The sequence below is a fragment of the Borostomias antarcticus genome, assembly GCF_949987555.1.
Source record: "Borostomias antarcticus genome assembly, chromosome: 17".
Lineage (NCBI taxonomy): Eukaryota > Metazoa > Chordata > Actinopteri > Stomiiformes > Stomiidae > Borostomias > Borostomias antarcticus.
The window spans coordinates 5,367,118-5,392,806 of record NC_140250.1 but is presented as its reverse complement, the minus strand read 5'-3'; the positions used below and the strand labels follow the sequence as shown (position 1 = coordinate 5,392,806).

Below are 25,689 nucleotides of genomic sequence, written 5' to 3'. Positions count from 1 at the left end.
CATCTTTCATCATGAGAAGCTCTCTCTCTCTCTCTCTCTCTCTCTTCATGGTGTGTGATTGGCCTGGAGGGTATGGAAAGTGCCTAAAATACTCCCTAACGTGCAGTGTTCTTATGTCATATGTATGTACTGTGGAGAACCATTTAGCTGATTTGAATAATACACAAAAGAGGAGGTGGGTGAGCTTCACCGTTCATGGGATAGGCTGTACTAGACAGGAAATAATCCCACTAGTAAACTGCATATAACACAACGCAATTAGGTTTTTACAGATGTTGTATGTAGAGCAGGCCTACTCTCCCACATATGCCGTAGCATGATTAATACCTACTGGATCTAGGTCAGTACCACCAAAACCAGAATAGCAGTGAGGTTGACCCATATAACCTTTTTGCTGTTGTTGTATCAGATACATTACCCAGGTGGTGCACTTTATTCTGGGCTCAGCCGCTGGTACTGAGGGTGAACAGACTGAACTGTGAATACTCATGATCAGGTGATTTGAGACCGATATATAATCTTCGTCACGGCTGTTGAACTTGGATGCAGCTGAGACAAACAGTAGCTGATCTTACTAGTAACTTGAACATAATGTAATTAACAAGCATTGTAATTACACAAAGCAAATGTAATTTCACTGTTATTGGTGCACTGGTTTGCATTTCTTTTTCATGTATTTCTGTATTCTCCTTCATATATATGTAGTATAGTATAGTACTTTATAAATATAATGTATAAAGTGTAACTATTTAGTTAAATCTAATTGCTACACATTCAGAGATCAGAGGTCACAGAACTGAATGCTCTGGAAGTGTTCTAGTCTCCATGGTTCTAATGGTGAAAAACAACAGTAGTGCCACCTGCTGTCCCTTTATGGAATTGCCGTTTTGTTCACTGACGGGATGTCATCATTTTGCATTAGCAAACACTAGATCTGAAAAAAAAGTCCGCCCCCCCTATATTTAGACATTCAAACTAGCTTTTTTGTTTTGTAATATTGCCATGTGTTTAAGCTAATATTCCTATTAAAATTCAACTCAGAAGTCAGGAGCAAATGACGCAATTCTTGACCTTTATTTTGAAAGACAATAAAAGTACCCGGAAGTCATTTCATTCCGTAAACACGTTGGATTTAAAACGCCGCCGAACGATGCCGAAGCTCTGTGATATAAACTTCCCGGACAAATGTACGACTCTTCCAGAGGGATTCTGGTCGGCTGTGGAGGTGTGGATACAGAAACCTCACGTTGTGAACAAACGTCTTTGTGGAGTAAAAGAGACAGAAGGGAAGCAGGTGGACATTGAAGAACTTGGACACATTCTACAAGCCCATAGGGACGTTGCTTCAGAACTGAATGATGTGTTCTCTTTTTTGGGAACGAGTGATATTGAATTTGAACATGGGAAAGAGGGAGTGTGGTCTTACAGTGTTAGAACATTCATTCCAAAAGTAAATTGTTACGGGACAAATGCACATAAAGAAATTATACTGAAAGGTAAGGACATACGACTGTCAGACTGAGCAGCATGTCAAATGTAGCCTACTGTCAAACAATGTTCATTAGATATTATTATTAGATTGCAATGTCGTTATGCAAGGTTATGCTAGTTTAGCTCTCGGTTAGGCTAGATGCTTGTTTAGAAAGGAGAGGCACTTATGAGTTATTGTTGTTGTACAGTTTACTGAATGCACTTACTGTAAGTCACTTTGGATAAAAGTGTCTGCTAAATGACTGTGATGTAATGTGAAGTCATTTGTTATTGTACACTCTCCAGACTTTGACAGTCAGAGAGTGACCTTCATCCCGTTTGAAGAGGAGACGGAAGGGCGGGTGTCTCAAAGAAACGGCAACATCTATCAGCTACGTCTGCGGGCTCAGGACTGTGAAGAGTGGTGAGTCTTCTCTCCTGGTACAGGAGCTCGTAAGATGATGCATCCTCCTTTTGGTAGAAGGTGTCTACCGGAAATCCTTCCAGTTGTGTTCAGTTATAAAATGCGTCTAAAGTATGTGAGTTGTGCCCTAATTTAGCAAGTGAACGATGGTCCCCACGCCCCCCTCCTCCTCTCCTCAGGGTGCTGGAGCTGCACGCCTTCAGCCCAGCGGAGTGGCTCTCGGACGGGGTGGCCTACCCCACGCTGCCCTGGCTCTCCAGAGAGCTGCTGCCAAGGCTGGTGCGCTGGGCTACGGAGAGGCGCGCCAGCGAGTTCCCCAGCACCCTGTCCCTCCTGCCCGTGGAGAAGTACAGCCTCACGTACCAGCGGCTCAAGGACAAGTACAAGGGCATGGTCAAGGTCATACGACTTGTTCAAACACATGTTTCATGAAATGTGATTTATGGTTATCGGTTGTGCAGAATTGTTCCAAGTGGATAGAAAATTAATTTGTATCCTCATGAAGAGGGTGGCTGACACGCAACAATAATATTGCATTTGATTTATGAGCAATTTTATTGAAGCACTTTTCATTGAGTGAGACGATCTTCTGTGTTCCAGGTTTGGCCTGAGGTGACTGATCCAGAGAAGTTCGTCTATGAAGATGTTGCCATCGCTACATATCTTCTGGTAGGACAGTTGTTGGGCTGTAAAACGGGAGTGAATGAATGAATCATGAACAATCATGAAAAGATTTAATATCTTTCTCTTGTTCATCGTCAGGTCCTCTGGGGTGAGGAGAGAGCAGAACAGGACCTCACAGACAAACAGTCTTTTGTGGATCTTGGCTGCGGAAATGGCCTCTTGGTTCACATACTGAGCAACGAAGGGGTATGTAGTCGGCCAGAGTGCAGACACAGTATGACCAGACCTGCTCAGCTGCTAACTAGCACAGCCTCAACCTCACCATGACATTTTTCATATGGAAAACTGACCTCAGTCGCTGTTAGATCTCAAACGTTTAGCGGATCATAAATCAATGACATGGACACAAGTGGAGGAGATTGAATGTCTGCGAACATTTTTATTTAATTAGAAATCCGATATTGGCCCATCGTCCAATCAGGATCCTGGGTTGGTGTAATTTAAATGACACAGAGTGTCTAGGTGGGGAGTGTGGTGGGTTGGTGGGGAGGGGAGGTGCTGAGCCCAGCGTCGGGCCAGATGGTGAAGTGATGATGGACTTGACTGTCACGCTAAATTGTATCGCAGCATCCCGGGAAGGGCATCGACGTGCGGAGGAGGAAGATTTGGGACATGTACGGACCCCAGACGCTTCTGGAGGTGAGAGAGCTAAGCTGTATTAAAATCTCATTAACACTGCGGTTGGAGTGCACCATGGAGAATTGAAATTAGGATGCACTTTGAAGTGTGGACACTGTGGAACATAAAAATTAATAGACTGTAACCACCCACACACACAAACCCCCACTCTTCAACTCCCATACACAATTTGAGGGAACCCCTTTATTCCAAGACTCTCATAGCTTCAATGTTTCCTTTGACAGAAGAACAGCAGTGCTCTCTCAGGCATCCATTATTGACTGTGTTCAGTCCAGGGAGAAGGGGTTCTGGGCCGGAGTCCGGATCCCACAGAGACCTGCTGCACGCTCAGCTGAGGGGGCGGGGGCCTGTCAGAATCTGCACCCCGTTCGTTTTGGCCTCCTGTCTCTCTGAGGTCTCTGACAGGCCTCTCAAGGAAGCTAGTGGTATCAAAACCAAGCTGTGTTTTTAGTGGTTGCGTTTCAACTCTAGGTTCTCAAGGTTAAAAACCTGGTTGAACTGACATCACTAGAAGTTGCTTCAATACGCAAGACCTCGGTGTAAGCACCTTGTCTATACTGCCCTACAAAGCCAGAAGACCGTAACTTAATTTTTGCCGAAAATGAGTTTTTGTCATTTTTGGGACATTAAGCATATACTTTATCATGTGGACAAGTATCTTGAGTCAATTGTGTTGTGTTTTCGAGAAAATAGTGGGTTGACTTTACCTTAACTTCCAAAAGCGCTACAGAAGCCAAGGCAGAAGAACGTAACTTCAGTTACGGTTCTTTGCCATGGCTTCTCGGCACTCTTGAACGTTCGATTTGAGATACGGTAGTCCTACTCTGCCTTTGTTTTGCTGTGCATCAACGTGGAGTTAGCCTACTGTTTACTGCGCTCAAGTTACGGTTCTATATTTGTATAATATCTGTCACCGAAGCATTTCTGACACACACCTTAGTTATAACTTGAGAATCAACACTGCTCCCATATGCGATCAGAACAATGCAAACAACGCATTGGAAAGAAGCAATGCTTGCCAGCTATAAGTTATCGTAAATCATAAGCAATTAATTATTATTTTTTCCTGTCAGCCTTTGACAGCTCGACAGCGAAACAAACTTGGCGGACTGTGGTAGCCCAACAGTGTGAGACACTTTCTAGGGCAGTCGCTAGTGCGAGTGAGACACAACTCCTAGCCTAATCATACACACACACGCACGCACGCAATATGCATGTTCAGCATTATGATTCACAATTAGGCCTATAAAGATAAACATTGCCTACCTTTTCTTTAACCTGATCAAATCTATTGCAAACGGCGACAAACTATCTGTTTTGAGTACGCTGCATTCAAAACGTTAAATCCATTATTCTTTCTTGACCTGCTGACAGGTTATCCTACTGACATTAATCCAATTCAATACAAAACGCGAGTCTGAGTCCCCTAAACTTGCGTTGGTTGTAACCCTTGCATTCAACATTGTCTAACATTGTTTGCAAAAAGTTATCCTCCACATGCAAGAACGTGTGTTTGTTGACCGAACGGATGTTGATGTTTGTGATGTAAAAAAACAACAACATCCAATCACGTTCGCTATGAATTGATATGTTTTTTTCTTTTAATCTTCATAATGCTGTGGTCACAGCCATTATCTGGAATGGTTTACACTAGGTATTTAACCACCTATAGGTTAAATAATTATATATATAATTATAATTCATCCAGTGAGTAGATCTCCACAACAGTGTGGGAACCCCTGTCATAATCATAATGTAATAAATAGGGCCTAATGATATGCGAGTTTGTAATGCCTTCAAATACACATTAATTCATACTCATTTACATTATATTATATATTACATCAAGCCTAATTGTGCCATGATCAGTAGATTGTATGCAGATGGTATCATTATTATCATATACTGATTTTGTATAGTGACCATAAACCAATTGATTGATCAATTGGAAGTTACTGCCTTTTGCCTTGGCATGACTCCGTATTATTTACAGGCAATGCAAAGGCAGAGTACAGTAACTTCCAAATAAGGGTCAAAGGTCAAGTTTGAACTAAATATTTTTATGTAAATAAATTACTTCATAGAAAAACAAATAATTGCCACAATTTAAATATCCTACCTACAATAGATTTGGCTGGACAACAAAAAAACTTTAAAGTCATTTTTTTCAGTTCTGCACTCTGGCGAGTTAAGGTCTTTTGCCTTTGTAGGGCAGTATAGTACCATAGTGCTTTATTCGCCAAAGCAGTCGACCGGATTTCAAAAACAAGCCCAAAGCTCTATTTCAGACCGTCCATCCAAACACACAGCCCAGACACTAAATGAGTTTGGATAACGATCACATTAAACTGATGTTATCCCTGTGACATATTAATAAACAGATGTTATCCCTGTGACATATTAAAATTCTTTCCCCTGGCACCACCAATCACTGTCACAAGCAGCTTGTGATGAATGATTCAAAATCAAATTACTGCCAGCGTGCCTCTGATTTGAAAGGGGCTCTTGGGGGACTTGGATCTATTTCAGGAAACTGCAATCACCCCCGGCGACGGCTTCTTATTCCCTTCCACGGATTGGCTGATTGGGAACCACTCTGACGAGCTGACGCCTTGGATCCCCGTGATAGCGGCCAGGCAAGTCATCAGCATGTCGTTAGCCTGGCGGCTCAAGTGCCAGATGATCTAGAGCGTGTGATAACATTTTTGTGTTTTGATTGAGTTGGGGGTAGGGGGGGGGGGCGGGGGTGACCGAAGTGTGTTTAGCAGTGACGGCCACCGGAGGGCGGTGTTGAGCTGGAGTCCATGTTTTTCCACTGTGTATAGCTGTTGCTCCATAGACTAAATGGTGTGAATCTCCCTCCCTGGAAACTAGGATTACTCAGACCCCATGTTACTCAATCCTTCTGCTTTGAGCCAGTCACACACAGTTGCACTTGATGTGGAAAAACACACAAACACTCGTCCAAATGCTATAACCACTAACCAGGCCCTCCCACACTCCTCTCAGTGCCTGGCCCTTGTGTGGGGAGATGCATGACTGGATAGGTGAAAATGAGTTCTCTACATATCGCCCTCTAATAGTCCATTCATCTCTCTGTGCTGTTTACTGTAGTTTACTCTGATCTCATCCTCTTCAGATCTACTCCGTCTGCCGGGAAGGGAGGAGTTGGTTTCTGACTCAGAAGCTGTGTTCGGAATCGCTCCCTATTCACTATATAGGGCTTCAGCCATTTTGTTTGTACTGTCCGAATTCTCCAAGGAATTTACGTTCCCTATATAGTCCCCTATTTATTACCCACAATTCACCTTGATTTGCAGGGAACAGTGCATGTACCCTACATTTTCTCTGTTCCCTAGGTAGTTCACTACATGGTGAACCCTATGTAGGGAATAGGGAGTGAGGGAACGAGGGAGCGATTCTGAACACAGCTCTAGACATCGATCTATGCTACAACCAAAACAAAGTTCACTGACAGTGAGCTGTTTCCCCCCCAGTTCATCCTGCTGACAGTGAGCTTCCCCACAACCAAAACCAGGCCTGATGATTGGCTGACAGTGAGCTATACTACAACCAAGACCGGGCCTGATGATTGGCTGACAGTGATCCGTGTGCTCGTTCGTCCCCAGGTCGTCCTACGGCTGCCGCTACTTCGTGCTGCCCTGCTGTTTCTTTGACTTCTATGCTAAGTACCAGAGACGGCAGTGTGGGCGGTCCCAGTACCAGGAGTACATCGCCTTCATCAGCGAGGTCAGCGACGCCTGCGGCTTCCACACCCAGGAGGACTGCCTGAGGATCCCCTCCACCAAGAGGGTAGGCAGGCTAACGCTGGAACCATACCTAGAGGCTAGGCAGGCTAACGCTAGAACCATACCTAGAGGGTAGGCAGGTTAATGCTGGAACCATACCTAGAGGGTAGGCAGGCTAACGCTAGAACCATACCTAGAGGGTAGGCAGGTTAATGCTGGAACCATACCTAGAGGGTAGGCAGGCTAACGCTAGAACCATACCTAGAGGGTAGGCAGGTTAATGCTGGAACCATACCTAGAGGGTAGGCAGGCTAACGCTGGAACCATGTGTAGAGGGTAGGCTAGCTGTGACACTGGTACCGTGCGATGCATTGTGCATGAACATCGTGTTTTGACCGCGTTTCGACCGTGTTTCTCGAGCAGGTGTGTCTGGTGGGGAGGTCGAGGACATACGAGCGGGCGGAGGAGGCGCGGGCGGAGCAGCGCAGGGCCCACTACATACGGGGCCGCCAGGCGTACTCCGGGGCCACGGCCCAGCAGACTGAGGTCGTTGCCGCCGCCGGGGGAGGCGAGGCGGTGAGTCACGGCAAGCGCACGGAAACCGACGGGACCCACGCCAACGACTGGGGAGCCGGGTTCCGGCCCAGAGAGAGGGTGGAGGCTGTCCGGAACTGCGCCGCCCTCCCCCGGGCGCTGGTGGACGGCGTGGTACTCAGGGTGGCCGGCGCTCTGCTGGGCCTGAACACGGACCAACACGGGACCTGGAACCAAGGAGGTACGGACAGAATCAAGGTTGTAACAAAACAACAACAGTGCGAGAAAATAGTGGAGAAAAGAATGTCTCCGTCCACGGCTACATGACCGCATGTGGGAGGCAGGGTTCATATCTACCTGATGAACAGATCAGGGTTCATATCTACCTGATGAACACCTCTGACATGCACCATCAGAGCTGTGTCTCTTTCAGTGCAGTTTGACACACACACACACACACACACACACACACACACACACACACACACGGATACACTTTTGTCCTACTCACTTAAATTCCTCTCTGTCCTTCCCTTCACCCCCCCCTCTCCCTCCCTTTATCTCTCTGTCTCTCTCTCCCTCTCTGTCTCTCTCTCTCCCTGTCTCTCTCTCTCTCCCTCCCTCCCTCTCTCTGCCCCCCTGTCTCCCCCCCAATCTCTCCCCCCCCATCTCTCTCTCTCCCTCTCTCTCTCTCTCTCCCTCTGACAGACAGGCTCCTGGTGGCTCAGGGTGACCCTGCTTTGAACTCTGTCACTGTTATATCCCTGTGCCAGCCACTCCCTGCATCACATCGTGCCCAGACCACCAATACTCTCTCTCACACACACACACACACACACACACACACACACACACACACACACACACACACACTCACATTCTCTCTCTCTCTCTCTCTCTCTCTCTCTCTCACATACACACACACACACACATACACATTCTTGCATGCACACACACTCACATTCTCTCTTGCTCTCTCTCTCTCTCTCTCTCACACACACACACTCACACGCACAAACACACACCCATTCACATTCTCTCACACACACACACACACACACACACACACACACACACACACACACACACACACACACACACACACACACACACACACACACACACACTGTACTGTACTGATAGATGAGATAAGGAGATGAAGTCTATCCTGATTAAAACAGAAAATTCTGTCAGAACTTAAATTAGAAGGAGAGAGTGGTGGAGACAGACAGAAAAAAGAAGGTGTGGAGAGAGAGCGAGAGAGGGAGAGGAGAGAGAGAGAGAGAAGAGAGTGAGTGGAGAGGGAGGGGAGAAAGTGTAACCCAGGATAGAAGTGACAGCATGAATAAAGGATTATAATGTGTAATTTATGCATGAGAGTGCGTTTGTGTTGAGATTTTTAAGAAGTGCCTGGTGTATACATGCATGCAACCTACAGCCCCCCCCCCAAAAAAAAATAAAAATAAAAAATAAATAAATAAACAGCTATATGAAACAAATACAGCAAAAACACACCAGTAAGAAGAGAATAGACAGCAACAGTTACTGGACACCGAGCGGCATGGCTGTGACACTGACCAGCCCAGCCAAGCAGTTAACTCATGCAAGTTTAAGTGTAACTTAAGCAGGCTGACGTTTCCCATGCGCCACAATAAGAGGTCTAGTTATTAATGGATGAGTATTGTAATGGGGGATGTCTGGCTGTGGATGTGTGCTTATCGGGTGTCCTGCATCTTTTCTTTGGTGATTATTATGGTATATTCAGTTGCTATGCCAGTACAAAGCACAGTATGAATTATTTTAGGACAGTGTAGTTTCTCCTGGATCTGAGCATACAGGCCAACCGGAGGACCGACTGAGGAGTGTTCAGGTCTGGTTCCATGCAGAAGGGTTCTGGTTGAAGCCCCCCTGTGGTGCTGACATTAAAGTCACCCCCCCTGCGCCCCCCCCGATATCCAGTCCACACTGTGTTTTGTCCACTGCCGGGGCTCCTCTCTGTGCCTGTGTCCTGGCCTGTTCTTCAGCCACTCCGTCTCCCACTCCAGCTGATTCTGAATCGGAGAGCAAGATGAACTCACCACCCGGCTGCTGCAATCAATCTAATGTTAGCTTAGCATCTAGCCTGAGGGGTGAGGTGTTAGCTTAACATCTAGCCTGAGGGGTGAGGTGTTAGCTTAGCATCTAGCCTGAGGGGTGAGGTGTTAGCTTAGCATCTAGCCTGAGGGGTGAAGTGTTAGCTTAGCATCTAGCCTGCGGGGGTGAGCGGGGGAGTGGGGTGTGTTAGTTAAGCATCTAGCCTGGGGAGTGAGGTGTTAGCTTAGCATCTAGCTTGGGCGGTGAGGTGTTAGCTTAGCATCTAGTGAGGCAGGGGCATGACTGTAGGTAAAGTTAAAGGCATTAATAACAGTCCTAGTCCAGACTGAGTTCACATTGTCAATACCCTCCCCGTTTGCCATTAATCCCTATTAGCGGGCTGCTCTCTAAAGGCCAAGTCTGAACCTGTATTGATATTATATTAGGACCAGGAGCTCGCAGGCTGGCGTCTGGGCCCTGGGGCTGTCTGTCTGTCTTCCCCCTCGTTACTGTGCCAGGCTGAGACTGCAGAGAGGTCCCTTAAGAAGTAATGTTTTGACAAATTAAAGTGATTAACATCCATTTTGAAGTTGAAGGTCTTGGAGAGCTGTTGCTGATTGATTGACAAGGCATGAACTGTGATTTTCTTTACAACGAGGACACTGGCATTTACACACGGCCTGGCCTAAGAATCAGGAGAAAGGAAAACGGAGGGACCCCCGGGTGAATTGCCCTCCCGATACGCCAACAAGAGAAGATGAGATTGTCATTTATACGACCCAAAGGTCAGCGCAGATTGAATTCCCCACTGGGAGGCATTGAGAGGCAGAAATACTCTAATCTTGGAGAAATGGAACTCAAAGGTTCTGGTCAAAGGTTCTCCCCGTGCGGACCAGAATTCATTTCTCAATTTGCGGCGTTGTGGCGACACAGACTGGCTTTGGCAACGCAGGCTGCAAGTCTGTAGGAATTCCTCGTTTTAATATCTCACTCCTTTTCCTCTCCCTCGACGGTGTCTGGAATGGGGAAATGGTGGGTTGGTTTGATTTGGATTGTGGTGACAGTGACTCAGACATCATAAAATGGCCACTGGGGACAGTGGTAATTAAAATTCTCTCTGGCTGTTTTGATAGTGTTCGACTTGATTGAACACCACAGCTTAGAGACTGACTTTAACTGAGGAACCCTCACAGCTTAGAGACTGACGTTCAGAGGAACCAACCAAGGGTTTTTTGGTGATGCTTCTGTTCTGTACGCTACACTGTACCACACGACCACACTAAGGTTTCAGCAGAGAGGATGTGGGCTTGAGGTTCACAAGACTCAAGCACTCTCCTCTCTATCCTCTCATTTTCACTGGAAATCAACCTGTTTCTCCTCTCTCGCTCTCTCTCTCTCTCTCTCTCTCTCTCGCTCTCTCTCTCTCTCTCTCTCTCTCTCTCTCTCAGGCAGTCTCCTGATTAGGGAGGTGGCGGAGCTGCTGGAACAGGAGACCCTGCAGAGGCTGAAGAAGGAGTGTGGTGGTCTTCAGACCCTGCTGAGGAACAACCACCAGGTCTTCAGAGGTAAGGTCCGGGACGGGCCCCTGTCCGGCTGGTACAAACACTGGACTGCACTCACCGGACTGATTTAAGATCAGATAACACTTCATTAATCCCCAGGAGAGGAGAAGGGGGGGCGGTGGTTACAGCAGCAGAGAGTGACAGGAAAATAAATCCCCCAGGGGCTGTTGTTGTCCGGACCCACTGGTTCCTCTCCCCGGCTGGATGCGATGGCAGCAGGTGGGGGAGGGCGGGAGGCGTATGGGTGTCCTCAGGTATCAGGGACAGACTGGGGTGGGAGGAGGTGTTGATTGTGAGGTCATCTCCATTGGCAGTTTAAACCATTTTAAAACTAGAAAAAACGCGTAGCGGCTAAATGCCTCCGCCCAACAATGCCAGTTGCAGTTAACCTAACTAACCCTAACCCTAACCTTGACTAACTGCTAACCTAATGCTAACTCCAATGCTAACGCTAATGCTAGCTAGCTAAAGCTAGCATTAGTGTTAGAATTAGTGTTAGCTAGCTAGCATTAGCATTAGGATTAGTGTTAGCTAGCTAGCGTTAGCGTTCAAAAGTGCCTTTTGTGATGTCACGGTGACCTTGACATTTGAATACCAAAATCGAATCCAATTAATCCAATTAAGTCCAACTGGACATTTGGCCAAATATGTACAAATTCTGTCAAGCCTTTCTTGAGATATTGTGTTCATCAGACCAAAAACACATTTTGGGAGGTCACAGTGACCTTGAACTTTGACCTTTGACCCCCACGATCTAAGCAGTTCATCCTTGAGTGCCAGTGATCATTTGTACCAAAGAGGAAGAAATTCCGTCAATGCGTTCCCGAGATATTGCATTAACAGACATCGGATGGACGGACGGACAACCCGAAACCTATCTATCGCCTGGCGGAGGCATAATAATTAGGCCTATCACAGAACGGTAAGAAATAGTAGCCATATAAAATGATGACCAATACAATGACTTGTAAAGGTGCAGTATGTAGACCTAGTACAATAACTTGTAACGTAGGCTATAGGCCTAATACAATAGCTTGTAACGCGTATACACCTATGGGAATTGTGCAAGGCAGCAAGGTGATCAACTGTTAATCCTAGAAAAACGGCAGCTCCATCAGCTCATCAGCTCATCAAACATTCGCGCCACGTCAGCAGGAGGAATGGAGGCCAGGGCTGTTGTTTGTGGGCGAATTCCACATCTCCTTTGTAGCTCACCCACATCTGCTGTACGGCCAGATAGTCTGACTTAATTGGAAAAAGCACCCACGAAAAGCACCCACACATTTGCTCATAATTACTTGATAAAATAAAGGTTAAATAAAAATAAATAAAAACCTTCAGGTGATTACATCTGCATTAGGCTACAAAATATTTAAAAAATAGATACAAAGAAGAAGATTTTTTTACATTACACTGCATTAAAAACAGTTTAAAGGGAAGGGTATCAGATTATACATTCCTACAGTATAGTGCTCAGTTGCTCAGAACCAAAAACTATAGGAATGTATAATCTAGAGATTATAGACCAGGTCCCAGTCCGTGGTCTCTCTAGACCAGGTCCCAGTCATGGTCAGTCTCTCTAGACCAGTACCCAGTCCATGGTCAGTCTCTCTAGACCAGGTCCCAGTCCATGGTCAGTCTCTCTAGACCAGGTCCCAGTCCATGGTCAGTCTCTCCAGACCAGGTCCCAGTCCATGGTCAGTCTCTCTAGACCAGGTCCCAGTCTGTGGTCAGTCTCTCTAGACCAGGTCCCAGTCCATGGTCAGTCTCTCTAGACCAGGTCCCAGTCTGTGGTCAGTCTCTCTAGACCAGGTCCCAGTCCGTGGTCAGTCTCTCTAGACCAGGTCCCAGTCCATGGTCAGTCTCTCTAGACCAGGTCCCAGTCTGTGGTCAGTCTCTCTAGACCAGGTCCCAGTCCATGGTCAGTCTCTCTAGACCAGGTCCCAGTCTGTGGTCAGTCTCTCTAGACCAGGTCCCAGTCTGTGGTCAGTCTCTCTAGACCAGGTCCCAGTCTGTGGTCAGTCTCTCTAGACCAGGTCCCAGTCCATGGTCAGTCTCTCTAGACCAGGTCCCAGTCTGTGGTCAGTCTCTCTAGACCAGGTCCCAGTCTGTGGTCAGTCTCTCTAGACCAGGTCCCAGTCTGTGGTCAGTCTCTCTAGACCAGGTCCCAGTCTGTGGCCAGCCTCTCTAGACCAGGCCGGCACAGTCCTGGTGGTAGCAGACACTGCCTGATGACAGGCTGGTACATGATGCATCAGGCTGTGGTCTGATCTGCCCAGAGCAGACCAGTTCGGCGGAGGGCGTGGTGGCCTTCACATTGCCAACAGGTCCAGATTCGGATGCTTCTGAATGCTATAGTCCGCTAGTTCATATATATACAGTAACTGATCTGTGAATGACTTAACTTGGAGTAGCGTGTAAGAGTCAGGGTGGGTTTGGTTGGCCTAATAGTTCATAGATCAAGGAGGATAAAACGCTGCTTACCTTGCCTATTATCTCTCTCTCCTCTCTCTCTCTCTCTCTCTCTCTCTCTCTCTGGGTCAGTGGAAGGAGGGAGGGTCCACATCAGGGACTGGCGTGCGCCGCCCCACAGACCCGGGGGAGAGCGCGCCCGCCGGCCGCCCCCGCCCCCCGGCGCCCTGAAGACACGCTCCTGCTGGTTCCACCTCCACCACCCCCACGGTTGCCCCCTGCGGGCCGAGGACTGCGCCTTCGGCCACGGAGCCGGGGACCTCCGACCTTCCACTAGACCGCTGAAGAAAAAGAAAGAAGCACTCTGAAAATTGAGGCTTTTATTTAGCGTCGCAGCGACTCCCGGTTGACCGGTGGTGACAGGAGAGTGTCAGAGCCGGCGACATACGGCGAGACAGAGGCAGGACTTCTACTTCACCTGCTCATGGTTTTACTCTATTTATTCAGTTGTCTGGGACTCTTCGTTTGGTTTCTCAAAAACGATTGCCTTCGAAAGGTCATGTAAAGGTCATGTAAAGGTAATGTAAATTAGGCTTGTGTTGTCAATTCAAGGACACACCTTGGTTTTTTTGGGTTCTGGTGTTCCTTGCCTAGCAGAACAGAATAAACACCACAGATAAGAAGGCTGTTCTCCTGGTGCGTTAACCCCCCCCCCCCACCGCCCGTCCCCGACCACCACAGCCCCAGAGCCCCCGGTGAGAAGGCTGTTCTCCTGGTGCGTTAACCCCCCCCCCCCCCCCCCACCGCCCGTCCCCGACCACCACAGCCCCAGAGCCCCCGGTCGGTGTGGCTGTTCTCCTGGTGTGTTAACTCCCCCCCCAGCCCCAGAGTCCCCAGTCGGCGTGGCTGTTCTCCTGGTGTGTTAACCCCCCCCAGCCCCAGAGCCCCCGGTCGGCGTGGCTGTTCTCCTGGTGTGTTAACCCCCCCCAGCCCCAGGTCGGCGTGGCTGTTCTCCTAGTGTCTTAACCCCCCCCAGCCCCAGAGCCCCCGGTCGGTGTGGCTGTTCTCCTAGTGAGTTAACTCCCCCCCGCCCCAGAGCCCCCAGTCGGCGTGGCTGTTCTCCTGGTGTGTTAACCCCCCCCAGCCCCAGAACCCCTGGTCGGCGGGGCTTTGAAGGCGAGCGGAGAGACTGAGGGACTCGGCAGAGTAAATGTTAGCGGTATGAATTATTTGGTGGCGTCGGGAGGCGTTGCGCGGGCGCCCTCTGTACTTCTCTCTACCCAGCTGGACGCAACCCGGGGTTCAAATGTCACTGGGAGACTGCGCGGGGGGGGGGGGACACTTTTCATCAGCTCGGCCGCCGGCCTGGGTCTGTCAGCATTGCTGAGCGTTGGGTCAGCGCAGACCGTATTGCCGGTATAACACTGAAATAACGTTGAGCGGTGTAGATTTTCCTTCAGAGAGAACATCCAGGAGTCGTGACAGTGGTGCGTGTGTTTGAAGTGGGGGGGGCGGAGGACACTGTGACACACTGTGAGCCTTAATGAATGTTTACTGGAACATTTCTCTCTCTCCTCTTCCTCTCTCTCCCCCTCTCTCTCTCCCTCTCCCTCTACCTCTCTCTTGTTCCTCCATGCTCCATCGAGGGAAATCAATTCATTAAAAGCCTCAGCATCTCCGGTGCGTAGATCCAAACTGTCACACACACACACACACACACACACACACACACACCTCACCTTCTATCCATTTTTCTCTGTGACCCTTTGGCCTCAGAGATCCAGTGACCGCATCACCCCCTCCCCCCCTCAACCCAGCAGAGGGAAGATCGATCGCCGCCCCACCCCCCGCCCCAGTGGTGAATAACACACAGACGAACCTTGTCTAAAGAATACATCGCCACACCAACCACAACAACAACAACTAATTAGGAAGTCGTGTGTTCATTCAGGAGTGCCAAAGACAGAACCATTGGGGAGCCCCTGTGGGTATGTTTATAGTGTGTGGGTGTGTGTGGGTGTCTGTGTGTGTATCTGTGTGTGTGTGTGTGTGTGTGTGTGTGTGTGTGTTTATCTGTGTGTGTGTGTCTGTGTATCTGTGTGTGTGTGTGTGTGTGTGTATATATCTCTGTATCTGTGTGTCTGTGCATCTGTGTGTGTGTGTTTGTAAGAGAGAGAGAGAGAGAAACTCAAGAAACATCTCCAGGCCCGGTCCCTCCCTCCAGGAAGTCAGAGAGGGAGAATTCAAAGTGACAGACGGAGAGAGAGAGAGAGTGGGAGGGAGACGGTGTGCCCAGCCCTGGATCTGGGTCAGGGAGGAGAGAAGCGTCTGCATCTCTCCTGGAAGAAGATAGCTTTCGCCGGCGCGTTCCCTCTCGTGTGTTATACGTACTGTACGTGTCTCCGTGCTGCCGGGGCCATGTGTTCGCCCTTTGTTGACGTGGACATAACAAAGAGCCTCTCACGAACTCCATTACAGCGAATAACACCCGACATCGATAGCAGCTGCTGTTTCCGTTTGCATGTGTGTGTGTTATTTGGCGTGGGTCGCTGTTGCACAAGTTCAACCCTTGGTTTCCTCCTCGTGGAGTTTTCTGAAGACCGTAAAGAGCGACTGCGGAAAAGTTTTTGGAACATTCTTTTCCAGCGTGCTTATTAAGGACGGCTCGTTCGCCAGCACTTCGTCAGGGGTCGTACTCAGTGAACACCTGACTTTAATCCACTGTTCACTGTTTAGTTCTACACTGCGTGTGTGTGTGTGTGTGTGTGTGCGCGCGCGCATGTGTGTGCGCGTGCGAGAGTGTATGCATAGTAGTTTGTGTGTTTTGTGCCTGTGTCTGCATGAGAGTGTGTGTGTGTTAGGTGCGTGAGAGTGTTTGTATGTATAGTAGTGTTTGTGTGTGTGTGCATGTTTGTGTAACTGTGGGTGACCATGAACTCGGTGTGTGTGTGGAGAAGGAACAGCTGGACCTGGTCTGAGCTCACTCCTGGCTGCGGTGGTCAGTCAGACAGACGTCTGGAGAGCAGAACCATGTGGTCAGGCTGAGGTCATCGTCATGACGACCGACCATGCAGTGTAAACATCGCACTCCAAAAACACGAGGATTTACGACCATGTTAATGTGGGGAATGTGGTGGTGGTGGTGAGGGGGGGGGGGGGGGGGGGGGGTTGGATACAAGTCTGGGTTTTTGTGTGTATTTGATTTATTAGTGTGTGTGTGTGTGTGTGAGAGAGAGAGAGATACACCCCACACGACTCGCCAGAAACACAGGAATGCATGAAGTAAATAAGTCCAAGACGTAAAACAGAAACGTGTGTGATGCGTGTCAGATTGACATACCAGCTGTAGCCAACTGTACTGTATGCTGTTCACCATCACGGGTGAAACGTAGCGGAGTTCACGTTAATTTCGTCGTACATGTGCTTTGCCCAAGTATAATGACAATAAAACTGAATTTAATTGAATGAATTGAATTCTGTCCACTTCCCGGTGTTTCACTTCACATCACACCTCCTGTGGTAACGCCTGCGTGACTGCAGCTCTGCTGCATTGCTTCTTTTATCATTTAAATAGTGAATGACATACGAGTAAACCTTCACACAGAATTAATAGGCTACTTCACTTCCTGGTGTTGCCAGGATCTGATCATATCAGCGAGATATGAATATGAATTGCCAATTAGCGGTTAGTTAATTAGTGGTTAGCTAATTAAGGACGCAGAGCACAATGACATTTACATCTGCGCCGCGCGTTTGTGCCTCCAGACGCAGAGGAGATGGAGAGGGGGTCAATGGAAGTGCAGAGACTCGTTCCGCTGGAGCTCAGACGCTCGCCGGCGCTTGACGGAGTGTGTTTATTTCCCTGCGGGACTCGCTCAGTCGAGCCCTTTGGGACCAGTTCCATTACTTTTCAAAGAAGCAACTTTACTTTACTCGCTTCTCTCCAAATCGAACACGATTGGATTATCGTGGCACGGTTCCCAGCACATAAAACTCTGTTGGATGAGACGTGGGAAGGGAGCGCTTGACAGGTATTTGGACGGGCTGCTGTACCCCACAACTCTACGCCCCTCATACTATCAGTGCAGAAGCCTTAACCAACAAGGCTGTTTTATTGCTGCTGACAGGTTGGCTACTGCTCACTGATCTCTCTTTGATTAGATTCTCTTCTCGCGGACAGTCAAAAAGTCAAACACTAATACAGTTAGTACACGTCACTCTCAACAGTGGAAAGTGACCGATCCTGTTCTGGTTCCGCTGAGGGCAAAGCACCTAAATAGTCGGTTTGGAAAGGAGACACATTGAACAGAGTAACAGGACCGTAGACCTGAGGCAACGCTGACTCATCCGTGCCCCAGAGCGCGTTTAACAGGGCTGTCAGCTCAGCGACGGTCAGTCCGGTCCACCACCTCCCTCTGGGAGACGACGCTCCGGACGTGTGGGAGTGTCCTCTCAACCCGGAGCCGGGCGCAAAAAGGGAGGACACTGGCGTAAATGAGTTAACCGCCCACAGCGGTCACCGCTCAGCGTTCTGAACACGAACACTTTGTTTAGGACGACGGCTTGCATTCACATCGACCACGGCTGATACAGTTCACCATGGAAACGCCATGGAATAGGGGAATGACGAGGACAGACATAAAACCAACCCATTAAAGACTTCAAACTCACATTTTTCTTCAGTCCATGACTCACGAGGGGCTTCGTGATCGCCCCCCCCCCCGCACTGCTGACACGGAGACCAGTGTGACGCAGCGATAAGGAGCGTACTGCCAGCTGTCATCGTACCTGTTCCCCCAAGCTCCGCCTCCTTGCCGTGGCATTACATTACATTACATTACAGTCATTTAGCAGACGCTTTTATCCAAAGCGACTAACAATAATTGCATTTAACGTAGGAAGAGCCAATGTACTACTATTTGCCAGAACTCACAAGTGCATCTTCTTTCTAAAACAAACAAGTGACTAAGAGCATAATCTAGTGCTGAAGGCAAAGTGCAAGAATCACAATCTAAAGTACAGTGCAATATAATATAATCAGTGCTTAGGTGGGAGGATTGTTGTAGTACTTCTTGAAGAGATGAGTTTTGAGCCTGCGACGAAAGATGGGCAGCGACTCTGCTGTCCTGACATCAGTGGGCAGCTCATTCCACCACTGCGGGGCCAGGACAGAGAAGAGCCGTGACCGTGTCGATCGACCGCAGGAGCCTCGGAGTGACGGGGCAACCAGTCGCCCTGAGGTAGCAGAGCGTAGTGGTCGGGAGGGGATGTAGGGTTTGACCATGGCCTGGAGGTAGGAGGGGGCTGTTCCTTTCATTGCCCTGTAGGTTAGCGCCAGAGTTTTAAACTGGATGCGAGCCGCTACAGGGAGCCAGTGTAGGGAACGGAGGAGGGAAGTTGTGTGGGAGAATTTGGGGTGGTTGAACACCAGGCGAGCAGCAGCTTTCTGGACAAGTTCCAGAGGTTTAATGGCTGACGCCGGTGCCCCCGCGAGGAGGGAGTTGCAGTAGTCCAGGCGGGAGATGACCAGGGCCTGGATGAGTACCTGCGCCGTTTCATTAGTGAGGAAAGGGAGAATCCTCCTGATGTTGTAGAGCATGAATCTGCAGGAACGTGTGACGGATGTGACATGTGAGGAAAATGACAGTTGGTCATCCAGGGTCACACCCAGATTCCTCGCAGTCCGAGTCGGGGTCACCACTGTGTCTTCAATGGTGATGGCCAGGTCCCGGTGCGGACAGCCCTTCCCCGGGAGGAACAGCAGCTCAGTCTTGTCCAGATTGAGCTTGAGGTGATGTGTCGTCATCCACTCCGAAATGTCAGCCAAGCACCCAGCTATGCGTGTCTCCACTTCTGTATCAGAAGGGGGAAATGACAGAACCAGTTGGGTGTCATCGGCATAGCAGTGATAGGAGAAGCCATGCGAGCGAATGACAGAGCCCAGAGATGTAGTGTAGAGGGAAAACAGGAGAGGACCCAGGACAGACCCTTGTGGAACCCCCGTAGTCAGACTACGCGGTTCCGACGTCGACCCTCTCCATGTCACCTGGTAGGAGCGGCCCGTCAGGTAGGATGCAAACAGGGAGTGTGCAGAGCCATCGATGCCTTTCTCCTCGAGGGTGGAGAGGAGGATCTGGTGGTCTACCGTATCAAATGCTGCTGACAGGTCTAGGAGTATCAGGACAGAGGAGAGAGAGTTCGCTCTAGCGGCATGGAGTGACTCTCTGGTCTCTGTCGAGTGGCCAGCCTTGAACCCGGATTGGTGGGGATCTAGGAGGTCGTTCTGGTGGAGGTACGAAGACAGTTGGTTAAAGATAGCACGTTCAAGCCCAGATAGCAAAAGACATTGATTCAACGTTGGATTTTGGTCAAATTGGTTATTTTTGGTTGAGGTTGAAAAATCTATGTTAATTCAATGTTTTATTACAGATACCATTTCAACGATTGAAAAAGTGTTGTTGAATCAATTTAATATAAATGCTGGTTTTTCAATGTTGAAATGCCCTACAATGAATTGACATTGTTTCAATGTGTGGTGCTCCCTCCACCTTGCGCAGCTCGCGAGACCAACCAGATCTCACGGGACTTGAGGTCCCCAAACTTTTGCATTTAATGTTCCAACGGCCATTTATTTTTCCCATACGAAGAGGAGTCAAAGAAATCACAAATCCGTAAGAAATCTCTACCATCCTTCAGACATGACATCGAATTTGGTCTGATACAGTCAAGATAAAGCATTATATGGAATATGTGGGTAAAATTGTGCATAGAAGACGATATGTTGTCTAGCTCCATGTGTAGGCCCGGACTAGCACCTGGCTAACGCAGCTAGCTCATGAAATCCAACATGAATCTCGACCATCCTACAGAAATTAAATCAGATTCGGTCTGATACAGTCAAGCTAAAGCATCGTATGGGATATTTGGGTAAAATTGTGCATAGATGGCTGTTGTGCGTTTTTTGTTTGAGCTAGTGCTAGCATCATGGTCTTCCTAGGTGCCTAGCTAACGTGTAGGCCTGTACTAGCACCTAGCTAACGCGGCAGGCATGCTATCTAACGGAAATTAATCTACCATCCTTCAGACATGACATCAAATTTGGTCTGATACAGTCAAGTTAAAACATCATATATGATATTTGGGTAAAATTGTGCATAGATGACTATGTTGTGTGTTTTTGGTCAGCTAACAGTGGTATCCTCTAACCAGCCTTCTTGGTTGCTAACTTGGCTTAAGCTAGTAACGTTAAAGCTTCATATAGGATATTTAGATACAATTGTTGCATAGATATATATGCTGATATATATTTTTTACTGTTGGTTTATGCATAATTTTTTTATTCTGCTTTGTTTCCTCTAATTTCAGGATTTTACTACAAGTCAAGGGGATTCACTACAAGGCCAAGTAATATAATTAGCACCACCTCTCTTTACCTCTTTTAATCAGCATCAGCCCAGCACCAGGTCAGTCCAGCCCCAGCACCAGGTCAGTCCAGCCCCAGCACCAGGTCAGTCCAGCCCCAGCACCAGGTCAGTCCAGCCCCAACACCAGGTCAGTCCAGCCCCAGCTCAGCTCAGCTCAGCCCCAGCTCAGGTCAGTCCAGCCCCAACCTAGACCCAGCTCAGGTCAGCCCAGCCCCAACCTAGCCCCAGCTCAGCTCAGCCCCAGCTCAGGTCAGCCCAGCCCCAACCTAGACCCAGCTCAGGTCAGCCCAGCCCTAACCTAGCCCCAGCTCAGGTCAGCCCAGCCCCAACCTAGCCCTAGCCCCAGCTCAGCTCAGGTCAGCCCAGCCGCAACCCAGCCCCAGCTCAGGTCAGCCTCAGGTCAGTCCAGTCCAGCCCTGCATAGCTCATATGCAGTAGCATACTGGCAGCCCAGTCCAGCTGAGGTCAGCCCAGGTCAGTCCAGTCCAGGTTAGCCCAGCTCAGGTCAGCCCAGTCCAGCTCAGCTCAGTCCAGCTCAGCCGCAACCCAGCCCAGTCCAGCTCAGGTCATTCCAGTCCAGCTGAGGTCAGGTCAGCCCAGTCCAGGTCAGCCCAGTCCAGGTCAGCCCAGTCCAGCTCAGGTCATTCCAGTCCAGCTGAGGTCAGGTCAGCCCAGTCCAGCTGAGGTCAGTCCAGCTCAGGTCAGCCCAGCTCAGGTCAGTCCAGCCCAGGTCAGCCCAGTCCAGCCCAGGTCAGCCCAGCACCAACCCTTGGCACCGCACCACCTCTCTTTGCCTCTTTTAATTAGCACCACCTCTCTTTACCTCTTTTAATTAGCACTACCTCTTTTTACCTAAGATGGCGTCTTATTGGTCGAAAAGACGTAGAGTAATCAAAACTGTTAAGGATATAGAGAAAGACATCCTCAAGGAATATGAGGAAACTCTTCATAATGAAAGGTCAGATTTAGACCCATGTGTGAATAGGGACCCACCCTTCAGAATCTCTCACGTTTCCCAACTAGATACACCGCCAGCTTCCAATGTACAAATGGAAAATGATCATACAAATGGTAGTGTAGCTGGGGATGATGAAGTTGAATCAGATCATGTACAAATGGAAAATTATCATACTGATGGTAGTGCGGCTGGGGATGAAGTTGAATCAGATCACGTACAAATGGAAAACGATCATACAGATAGTAGTGTGGCTGGGAATGATGAAGTTGAATCAGATTCTGACTCCGACAGCAATGACGAGCCTCAGCCTAGTAAGGATCTGCTTATAAGGAGCCTAAGATATTGGGCAACATCCTACTCAATCAGTCTGGTTGCTTTGTCTGCTCTGCTGTCCATCTTAAAGCTATTTCACCCTAGGCTCCCTAAAGATGGAAGAACTCTGCTTGGAACACAATCTGATGTTGCAACCACTCAAATGCAAGGTGGCGAGTACTACCATTTTGGTTTGGTGAGAGGAATACTTTCCCGATTGAAAGGTTTGAGTTTACCAGTGAACCTCAGAACTCTTACTTTACAGTTCAACATAGATGGTCTCCCCCTCTTTAGGAGTTCAAGACTTCAATTCTGGCCTATACTTGCAATTCTGAAATGTGATTACACTAAGTCCCCATTTATTGTCGGTATCTTTTGTGGTTTAAGCAAGCCCAAGTGTGTTGTTGAGTATTTGCAGCAATTTGTTAGCGACCTTAAAAATGTACTGGCTAGTGGCGTTGTTCATAATGGTAAGAGATTGAAAGTACTGGTTTCCTCATTTGTGTGTGATGCTCCAGCCAGAGCCTTCGTTAAGAATGTCAAGTCACATAATGGCTATTCAGGATGCGACAAGTGTGATCAATACGGTCTGTGGAGGAAGAAAATGACTTATCCTGAAACAAATGTCAGGCTCAGGACAGACTCGAGTTATTGTGATATGACTGATGAGGAACATCACTTGAAACAAACACTCAGTCCTTTAACAGGAACAGTAAAGATGGTTTCTTCATTTCCAATTGATTACATGCACCTCTGTTGTCTTGGGGTGATGAGAAAACTGTTGAATATGTGGTTAAAGGGCAATCTAGCCACTAGGCTTCCTTCACAAACTGTTAACAGTATATCAAGCAAACTGCGGGGGTTACATTCCCACACCCCTTGTGAATTCAATCGCAAGCCAAGAGGTTTGAATGAGCTGGATCGTTGGAAAGCTACAGAGCTCCGATCCTTCATATTGTACTGGGGCCCTGTAGTTCTGAAGGATTGTCTTCCCAGTGAGCTTTATGACAACTTCATGTTGTTTTCAGTGGCCATGTATTTGTTTTTGTCTCCTGGAATTTCTGGCCAAATGGTTGAATTTGCGCATGGATTGATGATTTCCTTTGTGGAACACTTTGGACAGTTATATGGCAGGGGTGAGATTGTGTTCAGTGTACACCAGCTTATACATTTAGCCGATGAATACAAGCAATTTGGACCTTTAGATAATGTTTCAGGATTCCCTTTTGAGAATTATCTTGGCCAAATAAAGCATCTTATACGCAAGCCACACCAACCTCTACAACAGGTGGTCAAAAGGTTGTCAGAACAGCCACATTTTGAGGTTCCATTATCAACAGATGAACCAGTCTTACAGAACATTCATACTGATGGTCCACTCCCCCAATATTTCAGTGTTGCTGTACAGTACACAAAGGTCTCCAGTAGTCGTTTTAGCTTGTCTACAAAGCAGGGGGATAATTGTATTGAGGTGGGAGATTCTATTGCAGTAGTGCAGAATATAGTCCAGGCAGAAGATGAGGTCTATGTGATGTACAAAAGGTTCAGACACCAAGAATCATATTACACATATCCCTGTGAGTCCTCATGCATAGGTACATACAAGGTTAGAGAGTTGTGTGACAATATTGGGGTTGGTAAACTTGGTTGTATCAAACGTAAATGTGTTCTGTATCCAGAGTCAGAGGGAAATGGCCTCATCGCTATTCCAATAGCTCATATGCAGTAGCATGCCGGCGGCCCAGCCCAGTAAAGTCCAGCCAAGCCCAGTCAGTCCAGTGAAGCCCAGTCAGTCCAGCCCAGCCAAGCCCAGTCAGTCCAGTGAAGCCCAGTCAGTCCAGCCCAGCCAAGCCCAGTCCACGTCAAGCCCAGCTCAGCCCAGCCCAGCGAGTTAATGACATTTGATGAGCAGTTTTTTTGGTTATTTTGATTTTGTATACAGAATGGAAAGTGAGGTGGTGCTTTGGGCTGTTGCACTATTTCCAAATGGCGGAGCTGCAACAGTTCTTGCCAGCTGGTTCAATCCAAAAGAAGGTACATTGTTATGGCCCCCCAGAAACATAAATTATTCGAAGGCCCTTAAGGAACATATGACACCCCATAAAGGATGGACCACATACGAGAATGTCCGGCTCTTGATGACTTGTGGTAAGTAGTAATTGCATTACTATTGTCTGATGTGAATTGTTCCATATCTAGGCTTGTCAATTCAATTTGTGACAATGACTACTTATTAAGAAATGTCATACTGTTATTTTCTGCTTGTTCTTTTACAGACTCATTTGAAAAGGCCAAACGAAATGAAGAAAAGTATGTGAATACTGGATGTCCAACCACTGATCTGGACTCGGAGGACGAAGCAGATGCACGTGGGAAAAGAAGAGTAAGGTACAGTTGAATTCCTCAACCAAATGTGTTTAATGTATTGGTTAATTAGCCTACACCTATACGCTTTGTGGTGAGTGTCCACCCTGAGATTAGGAGGTCAGGTTCGATATCCGGCCTGATTTTAACTCAATAGACACCTTATCAGACAACGTCACACTGATAAGAACCAGTATGCGTGCACAGGCTGGAACCAAAAGAACCCAACCGCTCACAAGATGCAATGGAAAAGTGGTCACAGCACCCCCAGTGTAGAGGAAGAAGGCTTAGGATGTGTACTTTGATTGTTCCCTCCTGAAATATATAATCCTTGGTTTCTGTTGTGTGTAAACAATAAGTTAAAAATAAGTTCAAACCCCGCCTCCAGTCGCTGTCAATAGCCGAGACATACGGAGGGAGCGCTTCACTTCACCCTGGCACCAGAGTCTGCTTGCTTTCCCAGTTCCGTGCGTGATGGTTTTGTGTGCAGAGAACGGCCGAGAATAGCAGACCTACAAGCTCACAACGGTCGCATCCACGGTGTGTTGTGAGCTTGTACATCGTTGATAATCGGCGCGCAACACCATTGTGCAGCACCTGTCCAGTCAACATACAGGAGGAGGTTGAATGAACTGAAACCAGCTCTCCCTAAAACAGGCTTGGGGATCTGTTGGGACATGCATGCAACCGGCACTTGCGCGTCCAATCTCAATGTTTTTAAACCAATAATTGGTCTATTCTTCCCTGTAGGGTTGGGCGATGTGTGCTGAAATATGACATCACGATGTGGCCATCCAAACATCGCGATGGACGATGATATCGTCATTTTATGGAAATAATAATAATAATAAAAAAAAAAGTAAAACATGTTTTATTAGGCCTATTACGTATCCCGGGTAGGCTATTGTAGAATCAGGCTTCACATTAACTGGCTACATGACGCAGTCACTTTATATGAAATAACTTAGGCCTATATTTAATTTAGAGAGAAAATGCAAGTCTACAATAGCCTACCCGGGATACGTAATACGCCTATAAAACATGTTTTACTTTTTTTTCGAACAAATATGATATTGACGCCACC

At 48.0% G+C, this 25,689-nt stretch overlaps 1 protein-coding gene across 1 annotated transcript; it reads left to right on the top strand.

The window, feature by feature from the left end:
* Positions 1 to 1,150: 1,150 nt before the first annotated feature.
* trmt44 (tRNA methyltransferase 44 homolog) lies at positions 1,151 to 25,156 on the top strand (the record flags this gene model as incomplete). Its single annotated transcript, XM_084451636.1, has 18 exons — positions 1,151 to 1,496; positions 1,777 to 1,894; positions 2,074 to 2,293; positions 2,495 to 2,563; positions 2,657 to 2,764; positions 3,146 to 3,217; positions 5,747 to 5,853; positions 6,847 to 7,030; positions 7,390 to 7,741; positions 11,022 to 11,138; positions 13,680 to 13,906; positions 14,430 to 14,543; positions 15,324 to 15,405; positions 17,313 to 17,395; positions 17,906 to 18,062; positions 20,994 to 21,140; positions 24,518 to 24,629; positions 25,096 to 25,156. 18 exons carry the CDS (start codon positions 1,151 to 1,153, stop codon positions 25,154 to 25,156), a joined length of 2,676 nt encoding a protein of 891 aa, XP_084307762.1.
* Between the last annotated feature and the right edge of the window lie 533 nt (positions 25,157 to 25,689).